The 26588-nt window shown below is 39.0% G+C and overlaps 1 protein-coding gene across 1 annotated transcript; it reads right to left on the bottom strand.

Annotated features, from left to right (window-relative positions):
* Positions 1-536: 536 nt before the first annotated feature.
* MYCT1 (MYC target 1) lies at positions 537-25749 on the bottom strand. The gene is made up of 2 exons (XM_027688539.1): positions 25579-25749; positions 537-3489 (listed from the first exon to the last, which is right to left on the bottom strand). Exons 1-2 carry the CDS (start codon positions 25634-25636, stop codon positions 2957-2959), a joined length of 591 nt encoding a protein of 196 aa, XP_027544340.1. The 5' UTR covers positions 25637-25749; the 3' UTR covers positions 537-2956.
* Positions 25750-26588: the final 839 nt, after the last annotated feature.

Genomic DNA, 26588 nt, shown 5'->3' with positions numbered 1-26588 from the left:
AGCTCTTCTTTCCAGGATTTTAAATTTAAATAAAAGATGATTTCATTAAGCAAGTATAATCTTTTTCCATATCAAACACCCAATGATTGCTGAGTCCTGCAGTCTGATTTGGGGGTTGATCCTGTGAAGTGTGTGTTGGTCCTAAGACAATAAAATGTGCATGAGTCTATTTAAGCATGAACCTTATAGTGATTGCCCTTTCACTTAAAGCAAGCATTTGCTCAAGCACTCAGTGAATTGAAACCTAAGTACTTATATACCAGTGGATTTAATACCTGTAAGCACTTTTACTTGTGAGAGACATTCTCACTTGTAACCCTTTGAAGGTGTTCTCATATGGCAAATTCCAAATCTGACTTCAAATAACATCTTCAGTTTTGGAGTGTTTCCCCACAGAAACAGAGGAAGGACCAAGTCCTCATTCACACTTCTAACTGTATCAGCTGGCATAATTAAAAATAATACTCTCCCCTTTAAAGGATATTTTATGCAAGTCAACATATTTATCTTTAAGAAAAAAACATGAGCTTGAGGTTATAGCATCTAACTTTATTTCACATTCTGGAGCTTCCAGAATGCTTGTAAAACATTCATTTCAGATGTCGTGAAAAAAAGTTTTAGGCATCTGACAATCAGACTGATTATGCACCAAAGAATCTGTGTTTTTAATCTCCCTAATTCAGGGCACATAAAAATGCTTTGATATTGGGTACAGATTTCAGGAGGAAAAGAAATACAGCACATTTAAGCTTCCCTTTCTACATTGTTTACTAAATACAGTGTAATATGAGTAATAATATGCTGTGGAAAGTTCTACTGTAATGAAATGTGCACTTACAATCCAGAAGTAAGAATTTACTCATCTAAAATTATTTCACTCTCAAGGAACAAGCAGTTTTGGCCAGCTGGGTACACACGTGGTAGGCCAAGTTGTATCTTCCATAGTCCATCAAACCCAATAAGCAAAGGGAGCAGGCTGGAATTCTACTTTTCATAGGCAGGTCAGAATAGCCGGCATCACCTGTTCTGTAGCAAGGACACCATGAACATACTTGTGCATGCAGTTAAGTTCACCAGACTCAGAAAACCACTGAATGAAAAAAAAAAGAATGAAATAACACAATCTTTTTTCTCTAGAGGACTATTATTTTAAGTCTGTAGCCTCTCATCAGCCAAATACAGCTTTACAGTCTGATCGGTAAGTCCTTGGTGTGCTAGAATCCAGTGTCTGCAGTGAAATGCTCTGTAAACTCTGTAAATGATTCTTCCTCTAGCAATGACATATATCTCTCCAGAAGGGAAAATGTACACTAAAAATAAAACAATGAAAGCCAGTCAGTAAATATATGCAAAATAATTTGCCTTTAAAATGAGGAATATTTTTTATCATAAATATTGCTTGTAAGCTCAATGTTTCTAGTATTATTTGCAAATGGTTTGATATTGGGCTGGAATACTGCGTTTCAGAAATCGATTCCAGTGCTTCCTGAAGGATGCTGAGCTCAGCAAAGGGATACACACTGCCAGTCTCTAAAAGCCTGAAAAGTAAGATTTTATGCATTTTGCCCATTCTTAAAAGCTACTGAATCTTTGTCCCTCCCAGAAGACAGATGAGAACTTGTTCTGTCTACAAAAGCCCCCTCAGAATCAGGAGTCCTGTGGATGGTAGTTGCCCAGGCCTTTTAGAAACAATTGGCTTATCTGTAAGTGACAAGTAGGACTGTTCCTCTACTTGCGGAAATTCTTTACTCTTTATTTGAACATGAAATATTTAACAGGAAACTGATACAATAAGACCTACTTCAGGTCCCATTTTTCTGTGCTATTTTCAAATCCTGAATGTTCTGTCACATCAATGCAATTAGTCTCTACTAAGCCAGGGGTTAGCTTGACATGATACACATATAAAAGTCAAGAATATATGTAACCCTCAACTAAATACTTCATCTTTATCTTCATATTCCAATTCATTATATAATACCAGTATTCAGCCATAGATGTCTGAAATCTTGCTTTAGTGAAAGACAAGATTTCAGTGAATAATTCGCCAGAAACAATTAAACATTGTACAATTTGAGAAAAACAATTTGAAATAAGGAAATGAGTAATCCCATAGCAAGTCAGGAAACTTAATTAAAAAATAGTTGTCATTCATGCTGCTTATCTGGATAATCAGAACTAGAAAAATGAAACATGAGCAGTTCTGCCCATACAGCCTCATTGGGTATTAAAATAGGACTACCTGTTCTGCTGGCTGCAGGCAGAAAATTCTTTGTAATTGTTATCATGCATTTAATATGTTGTTCAAAACTTCTTTCTATGTGAAGCTTCATATACTTCACTAATTTTCCCACACTGTGGGGAATTTTATAGAAGTAGCTCTAACATGGAGTCTTTTCAGCTCACTTAGAATCAGCAGAACAGGATGCCTATAATCACAGGCAGGATCTAAGGTTCCTCAGACAGAAGCTTTTCTGGGGTTATAGAAAGAAGGTGGGTAATGGGCAGTGTTCTCTGAAAATGTAACATCCTTGGGAAAACGTGAAACTAGAACTTCTTAAAAAAAAAAAAAGGAATAGTGAAATTTGCACTGATATACTGTGTATCAGTAATCCCTAACATTATCTGTTTCTTCAAGAAATGATCTAGCTTTTATGCAGCAGCATTTTCCCCTCTAAAATAAAGAGACAATGGCTGCAATTAAAGATACAACACTATAAATATGCAAGCATACAGCAGAGCAGTAAATTAAAGCCAGCAGTGCAAAGACAAGTGGTCTCTCAGACAGTGGGATGTTGTACTGTAAGAAATCACTGCCACCCGCCTCTTGACGGGTCTGTCCCCTCTGCAACTACAGCTGGAGACTTCTCAGAGATCTTCATCACGCACAAAAAATTGTTGAGATAATTGAGGTTCCTCCTAAAATGCACATGTGTGTTTGAAGCAAGGATGTAGCTCAGGATTCTGGGAAAGCTTTTATGATGGTTTCATAGGCAGGAGGTGGGGTTTGTGTGGAGTGGCAGATGCGGAGGCTGTTGTTAGACCAGTGGAATTCAGGTCGACTTAAGCTGTTGGTGGTGCTTCCCACAAGCGTTGTGGTGGTATTTGTGGGAGTGAGGGTGATCAGCTGACTGTTCGTCTCCACAGGAAGGGGAGGACACTGCAGAAAAGGGTGGAAGGTGGACGCACGAAAGCTCGACTTCCTGGGGAAAGAGTTGGCCTGCTCCAAGGAGGCTTGCCGCTGGAAGGTGAGGCTGGCCAGGCTCAAGTTGCTCCGACGTTCACAGCTGCTATTGCGGTAAAATCCAGTCCTGCCAGTAGTGTGGCCATGGGAGGAGGGTCTAGACCGACGGCTGAAAGCTGAGGGGCTCCCCTGGGAAATGTGGGCACTAGCTCTGCGACGGGACAAGCAAGTGAACAATGCCCAGATGATCCCTCCAATCACCAGTCCGATCACCATGGACACTGTGAAGGCTATTACTATCTCATCTGAAATACAGCAAAAATGAACACCAAAGTTACTTCATTAACTCTGAAGGATATTCCTGCAAGAAAATGAATCGAAAATGACAGCCTCCTTAAAAGATGAACAAGACCTTAGACCTCTGTATGTAATGCATGAACTTCACAACACAAACACAGCAGTTCAAAGTCGTCTTATTATACAGTATTTTAGTGTTTTGTGGGGTTTTGTGTGTATGGTTTTTGGTTTGTTTGCTTGTTTGTTTCATTTGCATAATTCAACAACACCCATAAAATAACACTACATTTAATATCAGTTTCTGTACCAAGGAAAGGAAAGTCTTTAGCCTTTACCAGAATCAGCCACCCACCAGCTCCAAAGTGTGTTATAAAACTGCCAAGTATTTGCTTCTGTGGGCAATAGGAGGTGTGGATTTATGCAGACTTGTCCTTCTGTTTATAGATGTTTATGTTCTATGTATACATGTTCACAAATCCACCTATTAAAACAGTGATGCGCCTTCTGCCATGTTCTTAGTGGAGTAAGCCCTGTATTTATCACAAAATGAGAACACTTCCTAGTCTTTTACTGCTGAGTAATGAATAGTTTAAATCCTCATAATAATTAATGTAAACGATTATATCCTAAATTATTATGGTAAGAGATAAGCATTTGTAATACTAAGTCTCTTGAATGTTCCCTACCCCCAATGCCCAATTTAAGGATGTATTAATCTGCCATTCAGAAAAGTAAATTTCTAGCTCTTTTAGAAATGTTTTCAAGGATTAAGGGATCTGAAAACAAAACCAACAACAACAACAATAAAAAAACCATGGCTAGGATTATTTTCTCTCCCATGTGGTTTCCTAGGATGGAGGAATTTGATTTTTCCTTGTATTTTTCTAAGAAGAAGACAGTTACTTCAGAAAACTTCACTTAGTTTGCAACTGAGCACCAGTTTTATTGCTAGTCTAAAAAGTTCAGAGATATATTTGTAATCCTGGATAAGGCCTAAAATGAATGCAAAACCTTTATAGATCCCCTTAAAATTCAAGAATGGCTGGGATCTCAAACAAGAAGGAACACTGTGTTGACAACTGGTGGAGCAAAGATGGAATAAGCAAAAAAGATTCATGGGACAACTCGAAACATGTTTGTTCTGTCCGTGCTGTACAATCATATTTGTGAAGCATTTCTGTTAAAAAGGAAAATATATTCATTAGATAGAGAAAGGTGAGTAACTCCTTCAGCATACCCAAGCACAGGCCAGATGACACTGTGCCTGGCTGATCACCATAACAGAAGGTAGTAACTCCAGGGCTGGAATGCAGGCATTAGAGCCCGAACAAGGCAAGATGAGACTAGGTTCAGAATTTTCTTGTAAGGTAGCAGCTGTTAAAGTTTCCCCTGAATTTATGGTAATGCGCAAATAGTCATTCCTAATACCCAAAATAATGACAGTGAATCTGAGTTGTGGGACATGGCTAAAGCAGCTGCTGAAGAGGCAAAGAGAGTTAGTGGCCTGAGGGATGTCTATGAAGAGCAGTCAGCACACTGCAGAAAGGAGGACAGGTGCCAGGCAGGGCCAGCAGGACTGACTTGCAGACAGAGGCACCCCAGTATTGGCACCTGGGAACAGATTCCTTTGTTTAAGTCAGCCTTAAACTTACGGCATGTCACTGCAGGAGCAGGGAAAGAAATATTTCCTTTGCTTCCAACAGGGGAGATGTAAATGATCATTGGTTGACTGTGCTTTAAGAAGTAGTCATTACTGTCTTCCTTATCTACCTTCTTACTTTTCTTCCTTCAGTGAAAAATTGCTAGTGATGTGTTTCATACTTGGAAGGCTATACAATCCTACTGTTCCTTGCTTGTAAACTCTACTTTCAGGTAGGCTTATAACTGTTATCCTTTTCAAATAAATACTGGCAAGAGAACTTCTCCCTCTCAGGAACACTGTTGTGCTTTCATTCAGACATGGATCAGACTTGATCCAAAAATACAATTTTTCTTTAAGCCCTCAATTTTATAACTATGAAACTCTTTACCGGGCACACTAAAGGCAAAGGGTCATTGTCCCGTCTGCTTTTTGCAAGAACCCACAGGCAGCCTCCTGCAGTGCAACTCTTGGCTGTAGATCAGAGCTCCATCACCATAAGTAGCCTTACTCTCCCAAACTCAATGTGATTCTGCCCTTTACAAAACATCTTAAGAGACACAGCAGAACTTACTGTGCCCCTTTTGGTCAGAATAGCTTATTATGACATTTTATTGGATTTAATACATTCTGTTACTGCAAGTTCCTACTCATATTCCCAAAGGTGGGAAGGGAGAGCCAGGACTTGGTGACCTCTAGCTGAATAAATCCCAGGATTCCTGAAGACAGTGTTTCCCATGCACTAGAGCTGCAGTCTGAGTACCCCTACTGCTGTCCCTGTGTGGCTACGGGAAAGTGGAGCAAGAACTAATCCTTTCTTGTGCTGATTTCTTTTGCACTTCAGCTCAAATGCTAGTTAGGTTATTATATTCAAGGCTGCCAAGGAATCCCCCAGACACAGGTCTCTGTGCTGCCACCGATACCCCTGTAACTCTTTGGACTCTCAGCTGGTGAAGGGGATCTCTGCAGCCTCGAGCAGAAGCAGAAGCACAGCAAGCCACAAAAGCGTACCTGGCTCTGGGGTTGCCATGCACCATGGTGAGGATTTGTCCCTGCATCCCTCTAGCCATAATTTTCACCACCTGCACAATCAAACCAGAGTTTCACACTGTTAAAAGCAGATGAGGGAATTGACAAAAGTATTGAGTGCAGCTCTTCAGTCCTTCCCACGTGCTGTTCTCCTGTGCTGAAGGTACAGCACAGACAATTATCCCTTTGGATAATGGCTTCATTTTCTTTTACTTCTCTAGTTCTTTTATTTTTCTATCTCTATATATGAATGTCAAAATAGAGGATAAAATTATTGCCTCGTGAAACTCAGTTGAGTTTACATTGATTATTGTGGTTGCCATATAGGCAACCAAATGCTTGCTTTTCCATTTGGATCTACATTTAATCCTTTCGGTTCTTATTATAGAAAGACCCTTTGGTTACAGACATTTAATTTTTTTCTCTTTCCAAAATCTCACTGACTTCAGTTGGAACCATGGGTCACACTAATAGGCCAAACTTGCTCTTTGCTCACTCCCTGCAGAGGATGAATTTTACTGAAATGTAGTTCAGTTCTAAAAACTTGCATTGAAGAGTTGTAAATCTATGCCAATTGATTTACTCTTTAAAATGTCCAGCAATCACAGCCCTGAGGTACATTGGAGAAAATACTCTCAAACAGAGAAAAAGATCAAATGCAGAGTGGGACTTGCTGCACCTGGGATTTTGATGGGAGCTCTGAGTTGTTTTTCTCTTTCTTAATCTGGGCAATGCCGGAGCAGAACCAGCCTTTCAGGAGAGTCAGCGTGATACTGACACACAGTGTCCCCCAAGAGGCCATTAATATCTTACAGTTTCTTGGGAGCTGTGCATGTCATTCTGTGCTCTGCTTTTAAGGAAAGGAATAAAAAAAAAGATTTGGGGATAAGGTAGGGATGCTGTCAATAACAAAAACTACCCAGGTGCTAGTCCTCTAAATATGTTTTGATCTGTACGTTTCTCAGACTGCTCACACTGCTTGCTTTATTTGATTATGTCATAACTGAAAAGATTTGGTACCCTACCTCAGTCAATTCTCCACTCTCACATCTAGCACCAGCTAAGGTGAAGGACAAAGGCTTTTATCAACAATGGAGGACTTTGGGTACAAAGCCAGAAATTAAAGGATAAGGAAAGAAAGAAACTGGGTACCTTAGCTACCTTACCTTTCTGTCTACAGTGCTCCTAATGTGACTATGCAAAAAAAGTTGAAATTCAGAACCCACAGTAACACCAATAACATCTGAATGTTACCCCCAGATCTGAACATCAAGTCAACAAGTTTGTCAGCCCAATATCTATCCCAATTCCTTCTGGAGACTCTCTGTTCCCTCCTCTCTCATTTTTGCACGCAGTGTTAAACAAATGCAGTGCTACAGGTTTGTACCAAGCTTTTCCTTGGTTGTTGGAACTTTCTTTAAAGATTTCATAACTTTCCATGGACTATATGTTTGAAGTGATAGCTTGTATCCTATCAAATAGGATTAAACCTCTAGCATTTAATACTCTATAGAATCCACACAGGAGGAATTTAGACACGTTATTAGTAAAGATGATAGACTGGCTGATAAGATGTTTTTCCCAGCACTTGGCATGAAGCAAGTTCTTCCCATCTAGCCTGGACATCTGAAGCAAGACCAACTGAAGAGGGCCCATACTAATCTTTAAGTCTTCTCAGAAGTGGGCTATGTTATATTCTTCCTCGCTTTGGGGTATACCTCACCAAAAAACAGCAACACAGTCCCTTTCAGTTCCTGAAATACCCAAAATCTTTATTTGCTTTTTGTGATGGAGTATCCTGCTTCTGTCATGTAGGGTTGCAGGTTGCTTGCAGACATACTACGTGAATCTCTTCTGTGAGAGTTTCATTTTCCTTTCAGGTATATGAACCACATCAGATAGCAAGCCACCGCTTTGATTTCAAAACACATTTGCACTGGGGATTCATTTTCCTAAGGAATCTCCTCTTGCCCTCAGCTGTGGCTACAATGAACTGGAATAGCATTTTATTCCTTGAACTCAGGAAATCCTTTTGACTTGCCTGTTTCCTATTCCTTTATGATAATTTTCCCAAGGTGTAAAGTTAAGGTGGGCATAGGGTCTTCCTTCTCCCATGCCTACAAATATATGCATTTGAAAACTTTATAGCTGGCCAAGTATATGAAGAGATAGTACTACCTTTCAAAACCAGCTGTAGCAGCTTCAATGAGAGCATCTCAGAGAAACAACCAGGGTGGGGCAGAGGAACAGAGGACAAAGTACCGAATGCAAAGGAAAGGGAAATGGAAAAGCATTTTTTGTCAGGCTGTGCACATATGACAAATTTGAACATCATTTTTGCCAATATTAGCTAATAAAGCTAATAAAGAACCAGTCAGCTTTCCGAGCATCCATTCTGCTCATGCTATTGCTAAGCACAAGACGTCAGAAAACACCCATAGGGCGAGATGATACCTACACATCTGATTTGATTTCTAGCACTTGACTTTCAAATATTGCAATCTTCTTTATATTTTGGAGATGCAAGTTTTTGTTCTTATTTTTTTATTCAAAGAAAATAATTAACTAGTTGTCCTGGTTTCATTCAGAACAGAGCTAATTTTTCTGCAGTAGCTGTGAGGGGGGTGGAGCCTGGAACCATGTGGCTGTGTCTAGGTTGTTATTCTATACCATTACAACATTGCTGGGGAGCAGGTGGAGTGGAAGGAAAGGACTCTCGCTGTTACTGTTCGTTCTCTTATCTCATTGCTGTTTCCAGTAAATTGTTCTTATCTCAACCGATAATTCTTACGTTTTTGTGCCTCCAATTCTCAACTCCATCCCTGGAGCAGGAAGGAGAAAGAAAAGGAGGGGGAGCAAGCAAGCGGCATCTGGTTTGGGAGTCTCAGGCAGGAGTGGGGCATTAAACTGGGGAGTGCCATTCCTAAACCCACAGTAGTTTTATTTTAAAATTATTAGAAGTGGTAAGGTAGTTTGTCAGTCAAGAATGGCATTGTTAAGCATTCTAACGCAGCTTGCTATAGAGATGTTTTACTTGTATTACATTACAGCAAGGTTCTGTTCATTTACTTGAACATCTGAGAGTAATTTTCCTACTTTTCTTTTTTCCACCAGCCCAAAACTAGAACGAGACATTGTGTATCTGACATGAAAACTTTATTCCATGGGGACTCCAGCAAGCTTCTATGTAGAACATACAAGCTCACTGATTTCATCTGTGTTAGTAATGTGAAGTATCAGAACATATCGGCATGATATATAGTGGAAAAGAGCAATTTTTATATTTTCAATCAAAATTTTAGAATTGTAAATTTATTTCCATTTTATTTCTTTCCTTCTTACATTTTTTGTGAGCTCTCTTTCTTTTGTGTGATGTCATACGCCAGTGACTCAAAACTTGTTTAAGTTATTAAGGATTCCTCTCCCTATATGCACACACATTTGCACACACACCTTCATGTTGCCTTGACCCAAAGCTGAAAAGCCTTGACAACTAGTAGAGGGTTTCATCTCAAACATGAAAAAATCATCTCAGCTGCTTTTTCTCAAAATGAATTTTTCTAAAAATGAAAGCCCAGTGACAAAAGCAGGTATAAAAACCATACAAACAAGTATGGAAATTCATACCTGAACACTGCACAACTTAGCATAGAGCACCAGCTAGTGTATTAAAGCATGAATTGCATTTTACAAACGACAAATCTACTAACCTGATAGTAATAATGGTTCAGACACTATTTTACAGGAATCTCAATGTCTCAGGTTTCAAGTGAGGTTCAGATAAGACATCAGGGGATGTTAATAACACAGTCTGTTTTGTGCAAAACAAGACAGGAGCAGCCAGGGTCCATTAAAGTTTCAACAAACTCATAGCATCTTCCTAACAGCTACAGTGTTAAGGAAACTTCCCTGTCTGACCATGCAGCAGCCATTCTGGCAGTCACACTCGTACCACCTGAGCTGGGACCGAGGCCCCTTTGCAGCTTCACACTCGTACCACCTGAGCTGGGACCGAGGCCCCTTTGCAGCTACACACCCCCCCCACACACAATTTCCTTACCGGCTCGACACCAGCTTTCCCATAGAAGAGTCTCAGACATCTAGATCCTTAAAATAATTTAATCATGGCACAATAACTAAATAATAAAATAACAAAATAACAGCTCGAGCTGTGTGCCTCCAAGGAGGGACCCTAAACAAAGGAACGCCTGGGCTTTTAAGCCCTTACAGTCTCAGGGCAGGAAAGTCTTGGGGTCATCGGCTCCTGCTGTGTCTCTGGGTGTCCTGTCACCTGGCTGGGCAACAGGAGCCCAGGTTCTTTGTTATGCAAAAAGTCGGCATTTCACGGCCTCTCGCCTTGGGCTCAGGCTCCTGCCCCCCAGAGCTCAACCTCCAGCTCGCTCTGCAGCTGCACACCGACCTACCTGCACTGAATGTATTCCCCAAAAATAGTAAATGCACATCTCTAAGCTTGACAGGCTACAGCTATTGCTCCTCATGCATCCCCGGCAGCAAGTTTGGAAAGGAAATATACCCTACCCAAAAGAGACACCACTTTTTCCCACCACAGAAGGTTTGAAGTGATTTGAACTACTTGAAATTTTATGCCATTTCTATCAACTCCATTAAGATAGTTTAAAGTTAAGGCTAGTGTCAGTAGCCAACTCCAGTACTGCTTTTGTCATGCTGAGTTCAAAGAAGCAATTTCTCGGTATATCACAAGCGTTGACATTACTATCTTCCCGATTGTCACTAATTGTGTTAGAAAAACAGCCTTTCATTAATCATTTGTAGACAGTCCATGATTCAGTTTGGTGGGTGAATCAGTTGCTGCATAATATCAACCAGCTGTGATCTTAGTCATAACAAAAGTTCAAGAAACTTCACACATGACTCTTGAGAGACAACTTAGAGTGACAGGCTACTGCACAAGGTGGTTCAGGAAATTGTGATGTCCAGAAAATGAACATCTGGGGGATGGGGGCATCTGGAAAACAGAATCGGTTGGGGGAAAATAGCTGAAAGAAAAGCAGACTGTGCAGGACATGAGTACTAATAAACAAAATAAGTGAGACAGTTATGCTGCCAGAAATATTAGAGCTCTGCATTCAGACACAGCTTGATAAAGGGATGTTTTATTCAGCCCGTGCTACTGCAAGATTCTTTTCTGCAGCAACAGAGAGCAATTCTCCCACTTCAGCTAATACTTAAACTGTTGTTTTTTGTGTCCAAAGTAGATAATAAAATAAGTACTGGGTTTAAAACAGAGCAAAGGAAATTGAAAAAAATAAGTTTCTATATATAAGGATGGGTAAGAACCAGGATAGATAGTCCAGGTATGTAGTGCATCTACCCCCATAAAAGATTTTAAAAAGCAACATCAGTCAAGAGTTGAAATATAGTCAATCCTGTCTTGAAAAAAGAAGATAGAACAGATGACAGCTCAAGGTCCATACTAACGTCATTTGGTGCAGTTTCTAATATTTTCATCGATCGAGTAAGCTAATAGGCTTCAAATCTGAAAAATCTGAGAGATTATTAGTTAAATGACAAGTTAAAAAAAATGCACTCCATGCTTTTGGATTAACTTTACGTTTTAATTGCGGAGGGGTGGGCTGTTAATCAGAGGGTTAATGCCACAAACAAGCAACCTACCTAGGAACAAGATTGCCCTCTGCTGGAAATTGATGCTGGAAATCTAAACAATATAGAAACCACCTTCATTCTAGTAAAACAAGGTGTCAGAAAAAGCTAGCAAGAAACATTCCAATGTAAGATTGCAGAGACGTTCATAGTGCCTCAAAAATAAGAAAAATTCTGAATTGGATTGCCATAAACACTTAAGACTAGCATTTTGCTGAGGCTTTGAAAGTAAGGTAGACTGAGGCACAGAAAAAGTGTTCAGAAGCTTAGAGAAGTAAAGCTTGTAGTTTTGTGGCTTTCTGCAAAGTGGCAGAAAGTAGTAGTTTGTGGCCTTCTGTGCTCATGAAGGAGCACGAGGCTAAGTCTGGTTTTGAAGTCATATTTCCTGCCATCCACAGTGATGTCCAGAATGATCTCACTGCAGCAGAGTACATTTGCTTTGTTTACTAATACCATAATTCATTGTGATAAAAAGTCAGAAGAATGGAATATACCATCTCAATATCCCAAAAACCAACTCACAGTTAATGATGTTCCCCTGGCAGTTGGTTTTTACTGGAATGATAAATAAAGAGTAATTATAACAACCAGAAGGAAACATCTAAGATAGAAATGTCAGCATGTTTAATTTAATACCTTTGGCACAACTATATGGCAAAAAGCAAAGATTTCTTGAGGCAGACAGAGAAAGAAACTCTGTTACCATGTTGTTTCATTATGATTCCTAATGCATTACAAAGGCAGTAAAAGAATTCTGATCTTTTCCCTAAGTGCAGCAAAATATCCTCTGGCAAGGCATTGTTTCCTACCTCACAAACCCAGAACTAAGCTATATGGCCTCTGCATGAACCTAAATCAAACACTAAATCACAATTTACCACAGTGCAATATGACATTATAGTTATTACTTTATTGATAAAAATATTTTACACCTGAGAATAAATGACTTCATGTATGAACAGAGCATGAGTGACTGGAATGAAATCTTAAAATTAAGCAGGATTTCCTAAAATTCCTAAAATTAAGGAAGAAATACCGAAGTATATATGCTTCATTTAAGAAAACAGAAGTCATCCAGGGTTAGAACAAAGCACAAGGATTTGAGGTTACCAGGAAGACTGTGGGGTAAGGAATATATTGAAATCATCCTCACTCCCTCCACAGTAATTCTGTTGTCTGTGCTTGACCCAGACACATCTTCAGGCGGAAGTTTAAAAAGCTGTACGAAGTTGAAGAATGGAAAGAAGAGTTGTTTGTGAACTTTGCTGAAAACTGTTCTAAAGTGTCCCGTAAACAAGTGTTCAAGGAGCAGGAAGAGTGATCTGTATTTTTGTCACTGCAGTAATATCTGAGCTACATCTAGTAATGCAAAAAAATCTCCTGTTATATTTGTCTTCCTCTGGAGACAGGTGTAGTAGTGAGCATTTTGAGAATACAGAAGTATGCTCATATGTGGTTGTACTGTAATATTCAATTAGTTACCTAAAGTTCAGAAATTAATCTTTCTTTGTCCCAGTACTTCCTGGGTGACCAACAATCAGTTTGATGTTCAAGAGATTTCTCTTGTACCAAATATGTCTATTAATATCTATTTTGGTGTGGGTTAGGAGACCCAATTAAGTAGTAGTCATAAGAATCTGTGCAACCATGAGCTGATAAATGCTGGCATAATTTCTAAGTAAGATGATCACTGATCTGGGGTATTACTCAACTCTTGTTGACACAGGACAGATGATCCAGGCTGGAGACTCAGTATGAAGTGGGCTATTGATGTTTTTCCCACATGAGCCAGTGTTGTCAGAGAGGCTATATTTGCACCAGGCTGGGCCAGGTCCTGCTTGTCCAGAGATTCCTACAATTCTCAAGTAACAGAGCCATCAATGGCTTCCTTCTTTATTTATACTCTGCCTGCATAACTCATGCACTTTCCACAGAAGCCACATGTCTGCTTGGTTGATTCATCCTTCCATTACCCTGGATGACAGAGAGATGGTATCAATATAACACAGTTTTTTAAAAGTGAAAGGTTTAAAATTAACAGATGTCAGTTAAATGGTCAAACATGTCAAACGTGTGTGTTAAGATGCTGGATTGTGAATTCAAATGTCTAAAACAATTAATTGTCCTATGCATATAAGATGCCAGAGAGACAAGGCAGAGCCCTCTGGTGAAAAGTAGAAATTGCCATGGCTGTTTTTCTCAGCAAGCATTTGTTAGAGCCCAGAGGAGTTTATGCATTACATTGAACTGACTATTTTTTTTCTCCCCCATTTATTTTGCTGAAAATTTCCTAGATGTTATTTTATTACAATGTTGTATATTTTTGTACTGTTGATGGAGTTTTGGTTGGGGTAATTTAACAGATAAATCTTAAATTACTATTGTCCAAATTTCAACACATGAAAATCAACTTCACATTAGTCTCTTTTCTAACTCTTCAAGTGGAAGGGAATAAATTATGTTAGGAGAATAATTTAGGACTGCTTGGTATAAACTTGAGTACAATACAATAGGTTTCAAAATATGAATAAGTAACTGTGGTTAAAGCTTCTATAGGAAGTGAAGCTTCTACCTTGAAAAGCAGGGGAAAATTACATTGTCTGTAATAACTGTTATTGATAGTATTTTCTTCTGATTTTCTTTTTATTTTTTTTCCCCAGGAAAAAGGATAAGGTTATGAAATGAAGATAATCTTACTAATAAAAAATGTTCAGTCTTGAGTCTTGGTTTGACTTCATGCTCTTCTTTTTTGATTTTGGATATCTCATTCCATCTTCTGTATAAGGGAGATGGTACTGCTCCCAGGCACTCATTTGGCTCACTAAGATTTTAATAGATATTACAAACTCATTTAACTCCTGGATAAACAAATTACAATGGTAAAATGGGACATTGTGTATAAATATGTAGCATTCTCCTTCAACAAGGTCTACAAGAAGAACTAAGTCAGAACCATTGCACCCAAAATATGCTGAGACTAGCATGTGTGAATATGAACACTGTTAGGCTCCAGCAGTTGAGCCTGCAGCTACAGGGCGTTGGTCTTGGGGAGAAAGCACAGCACTGAGATGCTTTTACTATGTGACACATTCACATGCCAACGCATTCACTGGTGTGGTGCTTGGAAGAAGTAATACACTTTGTTTCCTAAGGACCAGATTTCTGTATTTGGTAGATAAAGAACGATGCTTCTGGCAGCTCATGTGACAACGAGCAGCACCATATAATCAGTCGCTACAGTAGTAGTAATTGTTAAAATGTGTGTATGGTTGATTAATATTTAAATAATACTCTGAAGAAACTTTGCCTCTTCCTTGTACTTAACTCAGATCTGTGTCCTTCCTGCAAAAGATGGTGAAGTATTTGACAATCAATGGTTGTATAGGGGGGTGGGGAAAGCGGGAAAGCCTTAATTAGGATGCAACAAAACACAGCCTGAGGATGACAGACTCACTTTAAAAGAATAATTTATATACAAGGAAGAAATCATGCTCTGAATAGGCAGAGTGCAAAAATAAGACTGATCTCTTCATGATATAATTTGTTGCTTTCATCCAACCGCAGTAATACTCTTTTCTTTTGGCTTGCCAGAATAAAGGCAATGAAAAAAAAATGTTCATCATTAATATCGCTTTTATCTCTCTGACAGGCTTGCAATAAGATCTTGGAATGTATTTACATATTAACTTCCTAAATGTAGGGTCTAACTATTGACATAATCCTCTCTGTTTCAGTAATGGAAGTGAAAACTTTAATGTGCTCATCAAATCTTTTACTTAACTGATAGAAAAATAAGCATAGTCATATTAAATTTGGGATATTTTGATAATTCTGGCCCTTCAGAAGACAGTATATGATTTATCTGATAAATTTTTAAGTAGGATTTATACTAAATAATGGTAGTCTAGTAATTGATACAAAATGGTACCTGCAAAATCTAGCTGAAAAATAAAACACGGTGTAAGGCTATGGCATCGTTCTGTCTCCTGTAGAAATTAGCATGGGCAGAGTATGTTTGGATTTGACATATGACCTTGACTCCTGTCCTTGATGGACCACTGAGGAAGTGCTGGCTTCCTACAATAGTTTGGCACCAGCATAAGTAGCACTAGAACGTGCAGTGAGCATCTCTTCCCTGGCTGCTTCGGGCTCTCTGTAGCAATACCAGAAGGTAATCAAGCACGGGGACACAGCAAACAGCTCCAGCAAACAGCTCCAGCAAACAGTACTGTGACGTGCATAAGAAGTCCAACTGAAGAGCTGCATACAAATCAGCTCTTCTCAAACACAGCTGAGGGGGAACAGAAACATGGTTCTGATTCTTCTGAAGCTGAGAGGGGGAAGATCAGTCCCACCGAAGGGCTGATGTTCAAACACATTTGCTGTCATTACTAATGCCTCACCATCACATGCTATCTTTTATCTTCCTTCAGTTAAACCTACACCCTTGTTGCCATTGCTCTCTCTATTACCACTACTTATATGACAGCTGTGTCCTGTTTGAGTCACTGGCCCAGGCTGCTCTGCTGCTGCCTTGTGACACATCCCAAGTCAGTGCAAGGCAAGTGGAAAGGGGAAGATCTTTTGGTGACCTTGACCTGGTAGATAGGACAGTTATGTCTTCCTTGCAGAGATCTTAACGGCTTCAGGCAGAGGAAAGGTGGCATATGTGGGTCTCACTTGCCTCAGCAGTCTTCTGACTACCATGATCATTGTCCAAATTATGTGGAATACTTAAATCAGCTTCTGTCTACTTGTTCACTTGAGAAGTAACATAGTTTTTTATATTATATATGACATTTTTTATGTCTCCATCTGAAGTGGAAAAAAAAGCAATTGCCATTAGTTAGAGGAAATCTCTATTACTCTGGAAGCCATGCAGCAAAATTACTCTGATGCTGCTGGGCCTGTGAGGATGCACAATCCTACAGCCCTCTCTAATACGTGAAGAAAAAAAAAAGTCTGTCTCAGTTCTTATATAGGTGAAGCTGAGTTTTACTGATGTGGACATTATTTGGTTTTGCCTGTGTACTGTGTTCTCAAGGTCTGTCTGAGGTCCCAATGTGTAGTATTTGCAACAAAAACAAATCTGGCCCCTGTCCTAAAAACTCTGCTGAGCTGCATAGAATTTTCATAGTCCTGTGTGGTGGTTTGAAAAATCTTTTCTCCGGGGCAGTAATGGTTTGCCCCACTGGTAATACTAGACCAATCAAAGGTTCATATGCGCCCTACGGAAATTACATACCCACAGCAACGGAAGAGAAGGTGGTGAGGTAGTTTTTAGTAGGTTGGTAGCCATGATCTGAACCACAAGGAAGCAGGGGGCCAGTGAGCCCCCTCTGGGGGCCAAGAGCCCCCAGCCCCAGCTGAGGCTATGGGAGACCCGGTGTAGTGTCAAAGCTGGACCGGGTCCCGTAATCAAGAGGTGGGAGAATTTCCTTACTGTCAGCAGCAGAAAACATTGAAAGCGGCAGCGGAGCAGTCCTGAACAGACAGCGATGGCTGAAAGCCAGAAAGATAGCCAGTAGCAACAAGATAACATGAAGCCGGCTGAAAGACGCAGAGATGTTCCTGCAGGAGGGAGAGCTGGCAACAAAACAGAGGAAAACTCAACAGAGCTGGTTTGGGGTAAGACTGTATTAATTTCCCAAAACTCAGAGACCTGTTGAAGAGGAGGGGTGGACTTCCAAACCTTTAGGGAGTCCCAAAATGCAGCAGCAGCTAGAGTGAGACAGAGGAGCCCAGAAACCCGGAGTCATTCTGAGAGCTGAGCCAGGATGGAACACGGGGGAGGTGGCCATGCCCTCTGCTGCTGCTGCTGCTTCTATCGTGCTAGCGAGCTGAGACAGAGCAAAAGAGCTTTGGTAAGACTGAACTGAAAGCTGCCTTCAATGTTCTACCCCAAGAGGAGTGAAGATCTACAAGGAAATCCCCGAAGGCTTGGGCTCGGGGTTGGAATTTCCACAAAGTAAGAACCAAAATCCTGACTGCCACACTTAAATCTGCTGCCTTAGGAAAATGAAGGACACTAACCAGTGCCACAAAAAACCGAAACAAAGGAACTGTGGCCTGTGCAGTGACAGAAAGACTTTTCTCTTTCCTTCTTGGACTTTTATTGAAGGAAAAGAGGAATTGAATTCAATGTAAATATATATATATATATATATAGGTGTGAGTAAATAAACCTTTGTAAATATTTTTCCCTTCCCCCAATAACGAATGGTTGTGTTTTGTCTGAAAACTCTCCACATGAAGTGAAAAAGATATCAAGTCCATACCATCACTAAACCCTCTCACAGGGGCAGACTGTGGGAGGGGGGCTTGAACTTAAAAATTGGATCCTTGAGAGTTTTCAAACCACCACATCCTGCAAATTCACCATGCAGCTACATTGCAATTATTAGTCATCCATATGAACAAGGTTACTCAGGTTAAGTATTTTGTTAAGTAATCTGGAAATATGGTTTCACTATTATGTAATATTTCACTGAGGAGCAAGAGGGAGAACATGTAGGTACACTAGATTTAAAGCTGGTAATAAGAAGGGAAACATTCAAGGATGTAACATCGCCATAAAGATCTCATTGTCTTTCACAGTGTTGTTTAAATGTATCATATTTTATATCTGTGTTGTACATCTGCTTCTCAGACAGATATACTTGAAAACTCAATGTGTTTACAGGAAGCATTTGCAAAGCCAGAAATATCTTGCTATCTGATTGCATGTCACATTTTGCCTCATCATCTTTCTCTTGAGAACATTCCTGTGAAACAGCACAGGGAAGTTCACTCTGGTTTTCAAATAGGGACCTGAAATGCGGAGGAACCGTCTACCTTCTCTTCTGGAAACAAAACTAAAAATCTGCCTTCCAGTATGCTAATATCCACAAACAGTTTGAGGGAATCCAGCTGGCTCTAAGTCCAAGTTGACCATGGAAAAATAAGACAATTCTAGTTTCTCAGTGAATTTGGGAAAAATCAAGGTGTTCTACTCCATGTTAGGAACCCTGCCTCAGGAGTCTGAACACATTCTGAAGTTGACAAAAATTTTGCACATTGTTAGCAGGTTTCTTACAGGAGTGTGAGGAGGCTTTATTTTGCCATTACCTGTAGTCAATATGGTTACACATGTACTAAGCCAGGTATGCTTGCAGATATGTTATTTGATAGAATTGGGGAAATCTGCAGCCCCAAGTCTGTGCATACCAGACTGACACAAAGAGGCTTAGGAGTTCTCTACTTCTTTCTGCACCATACCATATAATATGCACTCACACCATTCACACAAATTGGATTTTCTAGTACAGACAACATTTTTCACATATTTTAGAGGAAGAATGCTCTAATTAGTCCCTTTGATCAATATCTTCTGGTCTAAGGAACAAGGGAAAAGACTCCAAGGCTTTCAACCATTTTTCCTGGCCATTTCATGGTGCAAATTCTGAGAGCTGTCTGACTAAACTAGGAAATGCATCTCTCCTTCCTATGTATTATTTTATATGTTAGGCTACTTTTATATGGGGTTTCCCAAGTTCACATGCCACTGACAGGTACTAGAACAAACCAGTGAGGGCACTTGTATTATACACACTTCAAAACAAGTTTTTTTTCTTCCATGAGTAGCTATACCTGGCTGTGAGATAGGAATGAAAGACGAGCTGCTCTTTCTTATTAGAAGTCTTAAGGGTATGGAAAGGTAGCTCTGGAGATATACAAATTTTGCCATTTTTAAAGACTCCAGCGTGAATGAGTAAGGGAGAAAATATTAGTCAGAAGATGGAAAATTAGGTAAGCAGTAAAGAACTAGCAGGACTCTAGAAAATTTATAATGACAAATCTGGAAGTATGAGCCATGTAGTCACTTGGAAAAGATGAGGAGTTGGAAGCAAGGTTTGTTCACACACAATTGGATCTCTTATGAACTCCATCATGATGGGGACTGCTCAATGTCTGCTTAATGATTTAAGGCATTTAGTATCATAGACCACGAGGTAAACCTCTGAGCTGCAAGTAAGTCTTGAGCTGTGGATCAGTCCCTGATGAGAAAGAAGCCAGACTCTGAAATTCAATTGTTAAGCAGCCTTGTAAGGTACTGTAAAGCACTCTGGGAAATGTGATGAGGAAAGTTGTTGCTGTAAATATTGTCAGTGTATGCCCGATGGGGAACTGCAGATTCAGTGTGAAGACTACATTTTACAGATATATATATATGGTAATCTGTGACATGGGAAAGGTCTTAGTACACGCTCCTGACCAAAGAACTCAGATACATTCTTTCAGATACGTTTGACTTCACCAAATCAATATGGATCATTCCTTCCTCTGATAACATTTGCTTAGACCATTCTGCTCCTTTCTCTCTCATTCACCACATATTGATGAATTTGGCTTGCTTTTAGTTTTTGTTCTTATTGGGTAATTTTATCTGTTGTTTGTATAATGTTTTAACTAAATGCTAAAAGGCAATTAGGTTAAAGAAATCAAAAATTGGAAATGTCAGTTATCACTGGAATGCAATATCCACTATTTATCCCCAGTAGTCTGTATGAATGGAGAACTGCTTACCTAGTCATAAAAAATACAGTGTGGTGTTTTCTGTTATGGCAATACTCATATTTGCATTCTAAAAAGGCTCTATCATTTTAGGTCTCTGTGTTCTGAAGAATACCTATCATTTTGGAGTGTCTCATTATTTTGGATAAGGACTGGAAGGAATTATTCTCTAAAACACCAGGACAGTACTGCATTATGAGGTTGGAAGAAAGAATTTTGCCTCTCCCCCTCTCTACTCTCCCATTGGGGTTGCTTCCAACAACAGGAGCTTGTAAAGTCTGAAGTTGTCTGACTCTAGCAGAACAATTTCAAAAGCAAGAAGCTCACTTGTTCACATCCCATTTCCAAACTTTTGCAGGCGTCAGTGATCTAACCTAAAGACTCTGCAGAAAGGTAAAGACATTTATTCCTTGTGCTATAAGCTCCTTATAATGTGTGATATGCTGCCAAGTATTTCACTTTTAAAATCACTGGGGTTTTCCAAATAACAGAGAATTGACAAAAAAAAGGCCAACTGCAAGTAAAAAGTCCAGTTGATGCAGTGTCTGCAATCACCTTACTCTATTTTTTTGTCTCATTGTCATGAATTAAAACACCAGGAAGTAAACGCACACTAGGGTGAAAAATTGAAAAGGGATAAAATGTAATGGAAGAGAAGAAAAATAGCAATTCAGGAAATACATCCATGGGATTGATAGATCACCTCAACCCAAAACTCTGATTTTGTTGTGTTTTCCTCTCTCTTTTTTCCACTTCAACCTTGAAGGTTTTCTCTACTAAGAAAAAAATCTCCAGTGGTGTAAAGCATCTATAACTGTTTCAATGTCACACCTTCACTTCCTCCTTTCTGCCAGCAAAGGAATTGCACCTTCAGCTTAATGAAGTCCTCTGAGATACTAGCAATGCCAGGTTAAAGGCCCTCTGGGGAACTCAGGTATGAAGACACTGGTCTTTTCCAGTCATCAAACTTCTACAAAGATAAGTGGCCTGGTAGAAACTACCACTGCCACATCTGCCATCAAGTGCTCCACAGCTGGCTCCAAACTGTAGTCTTTCTGTGTCCTCATTTCCAGCAGGACAGCTGAGGCAGCTCCTAGAGTCTTTATTTATTGCTGCTAAAGTTTGAATGGTAAGGGTACAAAGCGTATGAACAGGAGCAAAGGGAATGAGTATAGGCCATGCAGTGGGTATGATGGAAATGTGCTGACACAGACATCAGAGTGTAAGCCAACATGCTTAACCTGGTCACCACACAGGTCAGCACAAATGCTACTTTTGTCACTTGCAAAGAACCAGGCTGGATCTGTTGCTTGTGCTTCTACTCTTCTATGACCGCCACCCATGAAGGATCCCAGAAAAGAAATCTGGTCCCATGGCTGTCTAGGTTGGGCTTTGCAGTGTCTGACAGCTGTGTTACTGGTTGAATCAGTGCTGCCATTCACAAGTATTATTCCAGTTCATAAAGAGAATGACACAAAGTCCTTAACCATGATTATTGCTACACCAGTAACACGCTAAACACAGCGTCAGACATTAGAATATGCTCATCCATAGTGACTATCATTTCCAGCAGACTATGCAGTCTGACTTCTTTCAAACAAACAGACACGTTTTAATGAGAAGAAGACCAGTGTGTTGAGGGAGGGACAAGGCAAAATTTTACATATTTAAAAACATCGGTGCTTTTGTAGCTTATAAATCCAAATGATAATGCTTGTAGTATGCGCCAACCAGTTTGCAATCTTAAAATGCTGGAAGCCAGCTGATATATGGCATTATTTCTGCACACCAAACAAATAACACCCTGGATTCTGATTCAAGAAAAGAAAAATTGTTCTCAATATTTTTGAGGTATTAAATATTGCATTTTTAAATAGACACCTGAGTAAAACTAGGCTGAAGGATCGTGTGGGGATCTAAATTTGTGTTGATTAAAATCTGCTTACACTTTTTCTCTCTGCTGATGTCATATTGATCAAATTTATCATTTAATATGAATTTCCTGATCTAAAATTATATTACTATTTACACTGAAGAAACAGGATTGTCTTGAAGACATTTCTGTATTCATTTCTGTGCAACTGAAAATGCTTTTAGGAACTGCAAGAAATGCACTCCTGGTTTAAATGGAAACATCTTTGCTCCTACTGTTACCTTATAAATCAAGAAGAACTCAATAAAGACTATATTAAAACAGTAAAAAGTGAGATTATTAGTTGATGGATGGGTATCAAATCTTAATTTCTCACTCAGTTACTGTTAAACCTCGTTTTGAAACTAGCAATAAAAATTATAATCCAGACTCTCTGTCTACAGTTCCATGTGATATCAACAGCGATGAAGTTCAGAAGAGACTGGCTTTAAGTGCTTCTCTTCTTACGTCTCCCAAAGTACCATACTATGGAAGTACATACTTAAAGGAGGGTGACCAGCAGTTATATAGCTTCACAAAAGCTGACACCTGAAAGAAATGAACTCCTGCAAAGTTGCAGACAACTTATCTGAAACAGGTATGTGTATCTACAGAGACTTCACACAACATCTGTAGTAGGGAACAGCTCTAGCAAAATGAGAATCAGGATTCCGATTTTGTGCTTATGACATGTTACACAGAGAATATTTGCTGACAGGGCCAGGAGTTCTATCATAAAACTCATGAATTTAAACCAGAAGAGGAGTTTAATATTCTTTTTTAATTTTTTTTTTCTAAGAAGAACTGATTATAGGCCAGGAAAACTATTCTTTTGCTTCTTCTGTTTTTCTCCACTGCATAATTTAGCATTCCAAAAATACTAAAGATTGATGATGTCTGAATTCAAAGAATTCCTGCAAGATCTACAGCTAAGCATTTTATTGTCTCTCCACTCTGTCACTGATTGCATGAAGAGCTTGCAAAAAAAAAGTACTAATTATTTTTTAATATTTTTTAATATTATTATTTGTTAAGATCTGCATGAGTATAGAGAGAGGATCTATGCTACTTAGACAACTTACACAGAATGACCTATATAGAGGTGTTTATATCTCGATTTTATCTACATAGCTTTATTCATGCACACTTCCACTAGCCTGGAACAATTGTAAAAAGATTTATGTGTGGTAACACATAAATGAGAGGAGGACAGTTTAGTTTGTTCACTGTTCTAAAATTCTTAGTCACTTTTAAGATGCTATTGTGTGAAGATACCACTGGAAACTAGACAGCTTTAGAAAACAGGATGCCTGTTTATTTTCCAGCACAAGGAATTAGCTGTTAGACAATAAATGATTTTTAAAATTGTAAGAGATCAAATGTCATTATGAATAGTTGCTTTTTCTGTTTTCACAGCACTGATTTTTTTTCTTAGAAGTCCCTCGCATCAAACTTTTGCACACATGTTGGAGTTTACACTTCGGCTGAGTCCATGGAAGACGCTGAGAAGTCACACATCTGCATCTTGGTAAGGTAGTAACACTCACAGCACTACATGGTGGGTGTCTTAGAAAATAGCCTGTAAGCGGAGTCCTAAAAAATCACTGTTTCAAGTACTGCATTCTCATTTAATAAAGAGCTAAATTTTATTTGTATCTATTACGTGTAGTTTTATTTTACCTCAATTCATGTATTTCCAGGATGTCAGAAAATACACTTCTATAATTTTAAGTGAAGTCTCCACACAGTGATCTTTTGTCAGTTGTCTCTATTGTCCTCTGACAGAGGCTATACAGTGACCCTTCCTAGTCTACCATATACCATATGCCTACGGGAAAGGAAGAGGAAACGCTATTCCCTCTTCTAAAATCTATCAGAAAAAAAAGAAAAATCTAAGAGGCATCTTCCCTTCAAAGGATCATGCAAGCTCCTCACAAAAACCCAAGCTCTGAGGTTCATCTACTGTCAAAGCAAAAAGGATGTGATCAGGGCTGGGTACAATGTCAGTCCCTGGCAAGCCAGATGGGCAATGACAATGAAAGGAGCTGCCGGCCCCTTCAGCAATAAGATAGCTCTTGTGTGTCATGTTCGGTGTTGTGAAATGCAGCAAATTTTTGTTCTGAAAGAGCCATTTTAGAATTACATCTGTTTCTATTTTACAAAATTGATTGTTGTTCTTCAGAGTCCAGTAGACAACCTCTAGACAATAAGAGATTCTGAAACAGTAATAACTGTAATTTTTCCTCAGTTAATCTGTAAGTATTTATCAAAGATGTCAAGTCTTCAGCCCAAGACACAAAAATTAAGTGAGTTACTTGTGGTCTCTTAGCAGGAAAATACATGTGTCACTGCAGGAAGCACAGATGGCATTCAGCAGATTCTTGTTCCTTATGCTAAGGAAAAAAAAACAAACCTCTTTCCATCCTCTTGTCTTTTTTTCCCAATCTTTTCCTGGGGCACTTCTATGCAACCAAACTCCTATTTTGATAATGCATATTATTTTTGGTTTTAAATAGTGCTCAGATTCTTGGAGGGATCATCATCAATAGCAATAATATAATAGACAAAACCAGATCATATGATTCACTCTAGTGCTAATTGCTAATACATGTTAATGTCAAACATAGCAAGCAATAGAGCTTTTTGGAGGGAAAGATTTTCCAGAGCAGATGCAGAGAATCCTTTAGGATCAAATCAATTAATCTAATTACCTTGAATGAATGTCAGTATAACATATACTTCCACCTCACACTATATATTTCAGTTAATGAACCATTCCCAGATTTGGATGAAAGAAAACAGCCATAAGAGATAATAATCAAAATATACATTGAGGAAAAAATAAGGAAAATCCTATCGTGAGGCACCACAACAAACTACAAATAACTTTTTATTTTGGAGGAATAAGGCTTTATTCCAAAGGTTGCAACATGTTTAGTTTTTGTTATCTCTTTTTCATTAGAAGATGAAACAGATCATGTCTGCTGTGTAGGTACATCCATTAAGCGGTTGAGAATGTCAACCTGATCTGAAACATACTGAAGTCAATAGACACCTTTTCAACTGCCTTCAGTAATGAACTTTATGAAACAATCAATTCTGCCCTGGCACCTCCTGCTGTCTTGATTAGTTTAAAGACATGATAAAACTTTGTCGAAGAAACATTTGGAAAACAATCTTTTCACTGCAAGACATACAAAATCTATTCATTACTTTTTGCATCCAACATGAGGCTTGAAAGTATCTAGAGGTATTTTTAAGGCAATCACCAAAAAATATCAATATGTACTTTAACAATATTCTAGAAAAAAATATCCTTACCCCAAAATTTTGATGGCAATGTGTTATCATTTGGAGGGTTTGTACTATTTCTATCCATAACATCCAAATAGCAAATATAGAATGGTATGTCCACAGAGAAGCAATAGTTTTCTGAAGGTTTGAGATTTTGCTCTAGAAGTAAAGCTTTTGTGCTGCCACGGAACAGTGTTGTTTGCCTGAAAGGAAATGGATGTATCACATTTCCTGCTTGTGGACTCGAATTAGTAAGTGCTTGCCTTATCTTGGAACACCACATGGTTCCTGAGACAGGGAAGTAGTTTCCTTCTCGTCATTTCCTCGGCCAGAGCAAACTGACTCAGAACAATACCAAATCACCTCCTTCTCTGAAACTTTTTCAACCCAGAGATAGAGAGATGAAAATTCCTTTCTCTTTCCTTTTAGGATTTTCTATGTTGAAGACTTTCCTTAAACATCCAAAAGCACTTGTATTTGGTAGGAATTTTCAATAAGAAAGAAATGTATCAAGAGGCTTTTAATAAACATCAATTCAATAGGATATTAATTTAGGGTGTGAGGATTGTTAAGTATTCACCATTTTTCCTCAGCTGGTTAGAGGAACTAGCTGGGCCCGACAGCATAACTGTAATTTTTTTTCCTTTCCACACCCCATTCTAAAATATGAATTCCCTGGAACACAAACAGCCTTTGAGCTACTTGTTTGGACAGGTTTAATATAATACAGTGTTAATTCCTGATGGAATTGTAGGTACTGCTGCTGTATATAACATATAGCAATAATAGCACCCCTACAAAAGAAAATAGCCAAGATATTTAATGACACAGAGCCAGAATTAATGGAGAATGTATGGGGATCAACAAAAAATATGATTTTGTATTCATGTGATAAATTCTGTAGAACTGAGTTTTAACTATTTTCCTCTTAAATATATTTCAGATAATATATGTCCATAAATATTCTGCTGTGAATGTACCCCTGTTCTCTGAAGAATTGTCTGAGGGTTTTCTTGCCCTTTATTAAAAACCCCCAC

This window comes from Neopelma chrysocephalum, unplaced genomic scaffold (genome assembly GCF_003984885.1).
Source record: "Neopelma chrysocephalum unplaced genomic scaffold, ASM398488v2 Primary Assembly neopelma1_23, whole genome shotgun sequence".
In the NCBI taxonomy this organism is placed as follows: domain Eukaryota; kingdom Metazoa; phylum Chordata; class Aves; order Passeriformes; family Pipridae; genus Neopelma; species Neopelma chrysocephalum.
Note: the sequence above shows the minus strand (reverse complement) of the source record. Positions and strands in the feature narration are given on the sequence as shown.

What these genes read in the sequence shown, in the direction of transcription:
- MYCT1 (XM_027688539.1), bottom strand. Translation starts at nt 25,636, where the DNA reads ATGGATAGAAATAGTACAAACCCTCCAAATGATAACACATTGCCATCA. An exon ending in ATTGCCATCAAAATTTTGGG is followed by an intron (nt 3,490 to 25,578) that starts GTAAGGATATTT and finishes GCTGTATTTCAG; the next exon opens with ATGAGATAGTAATAGCCTTC.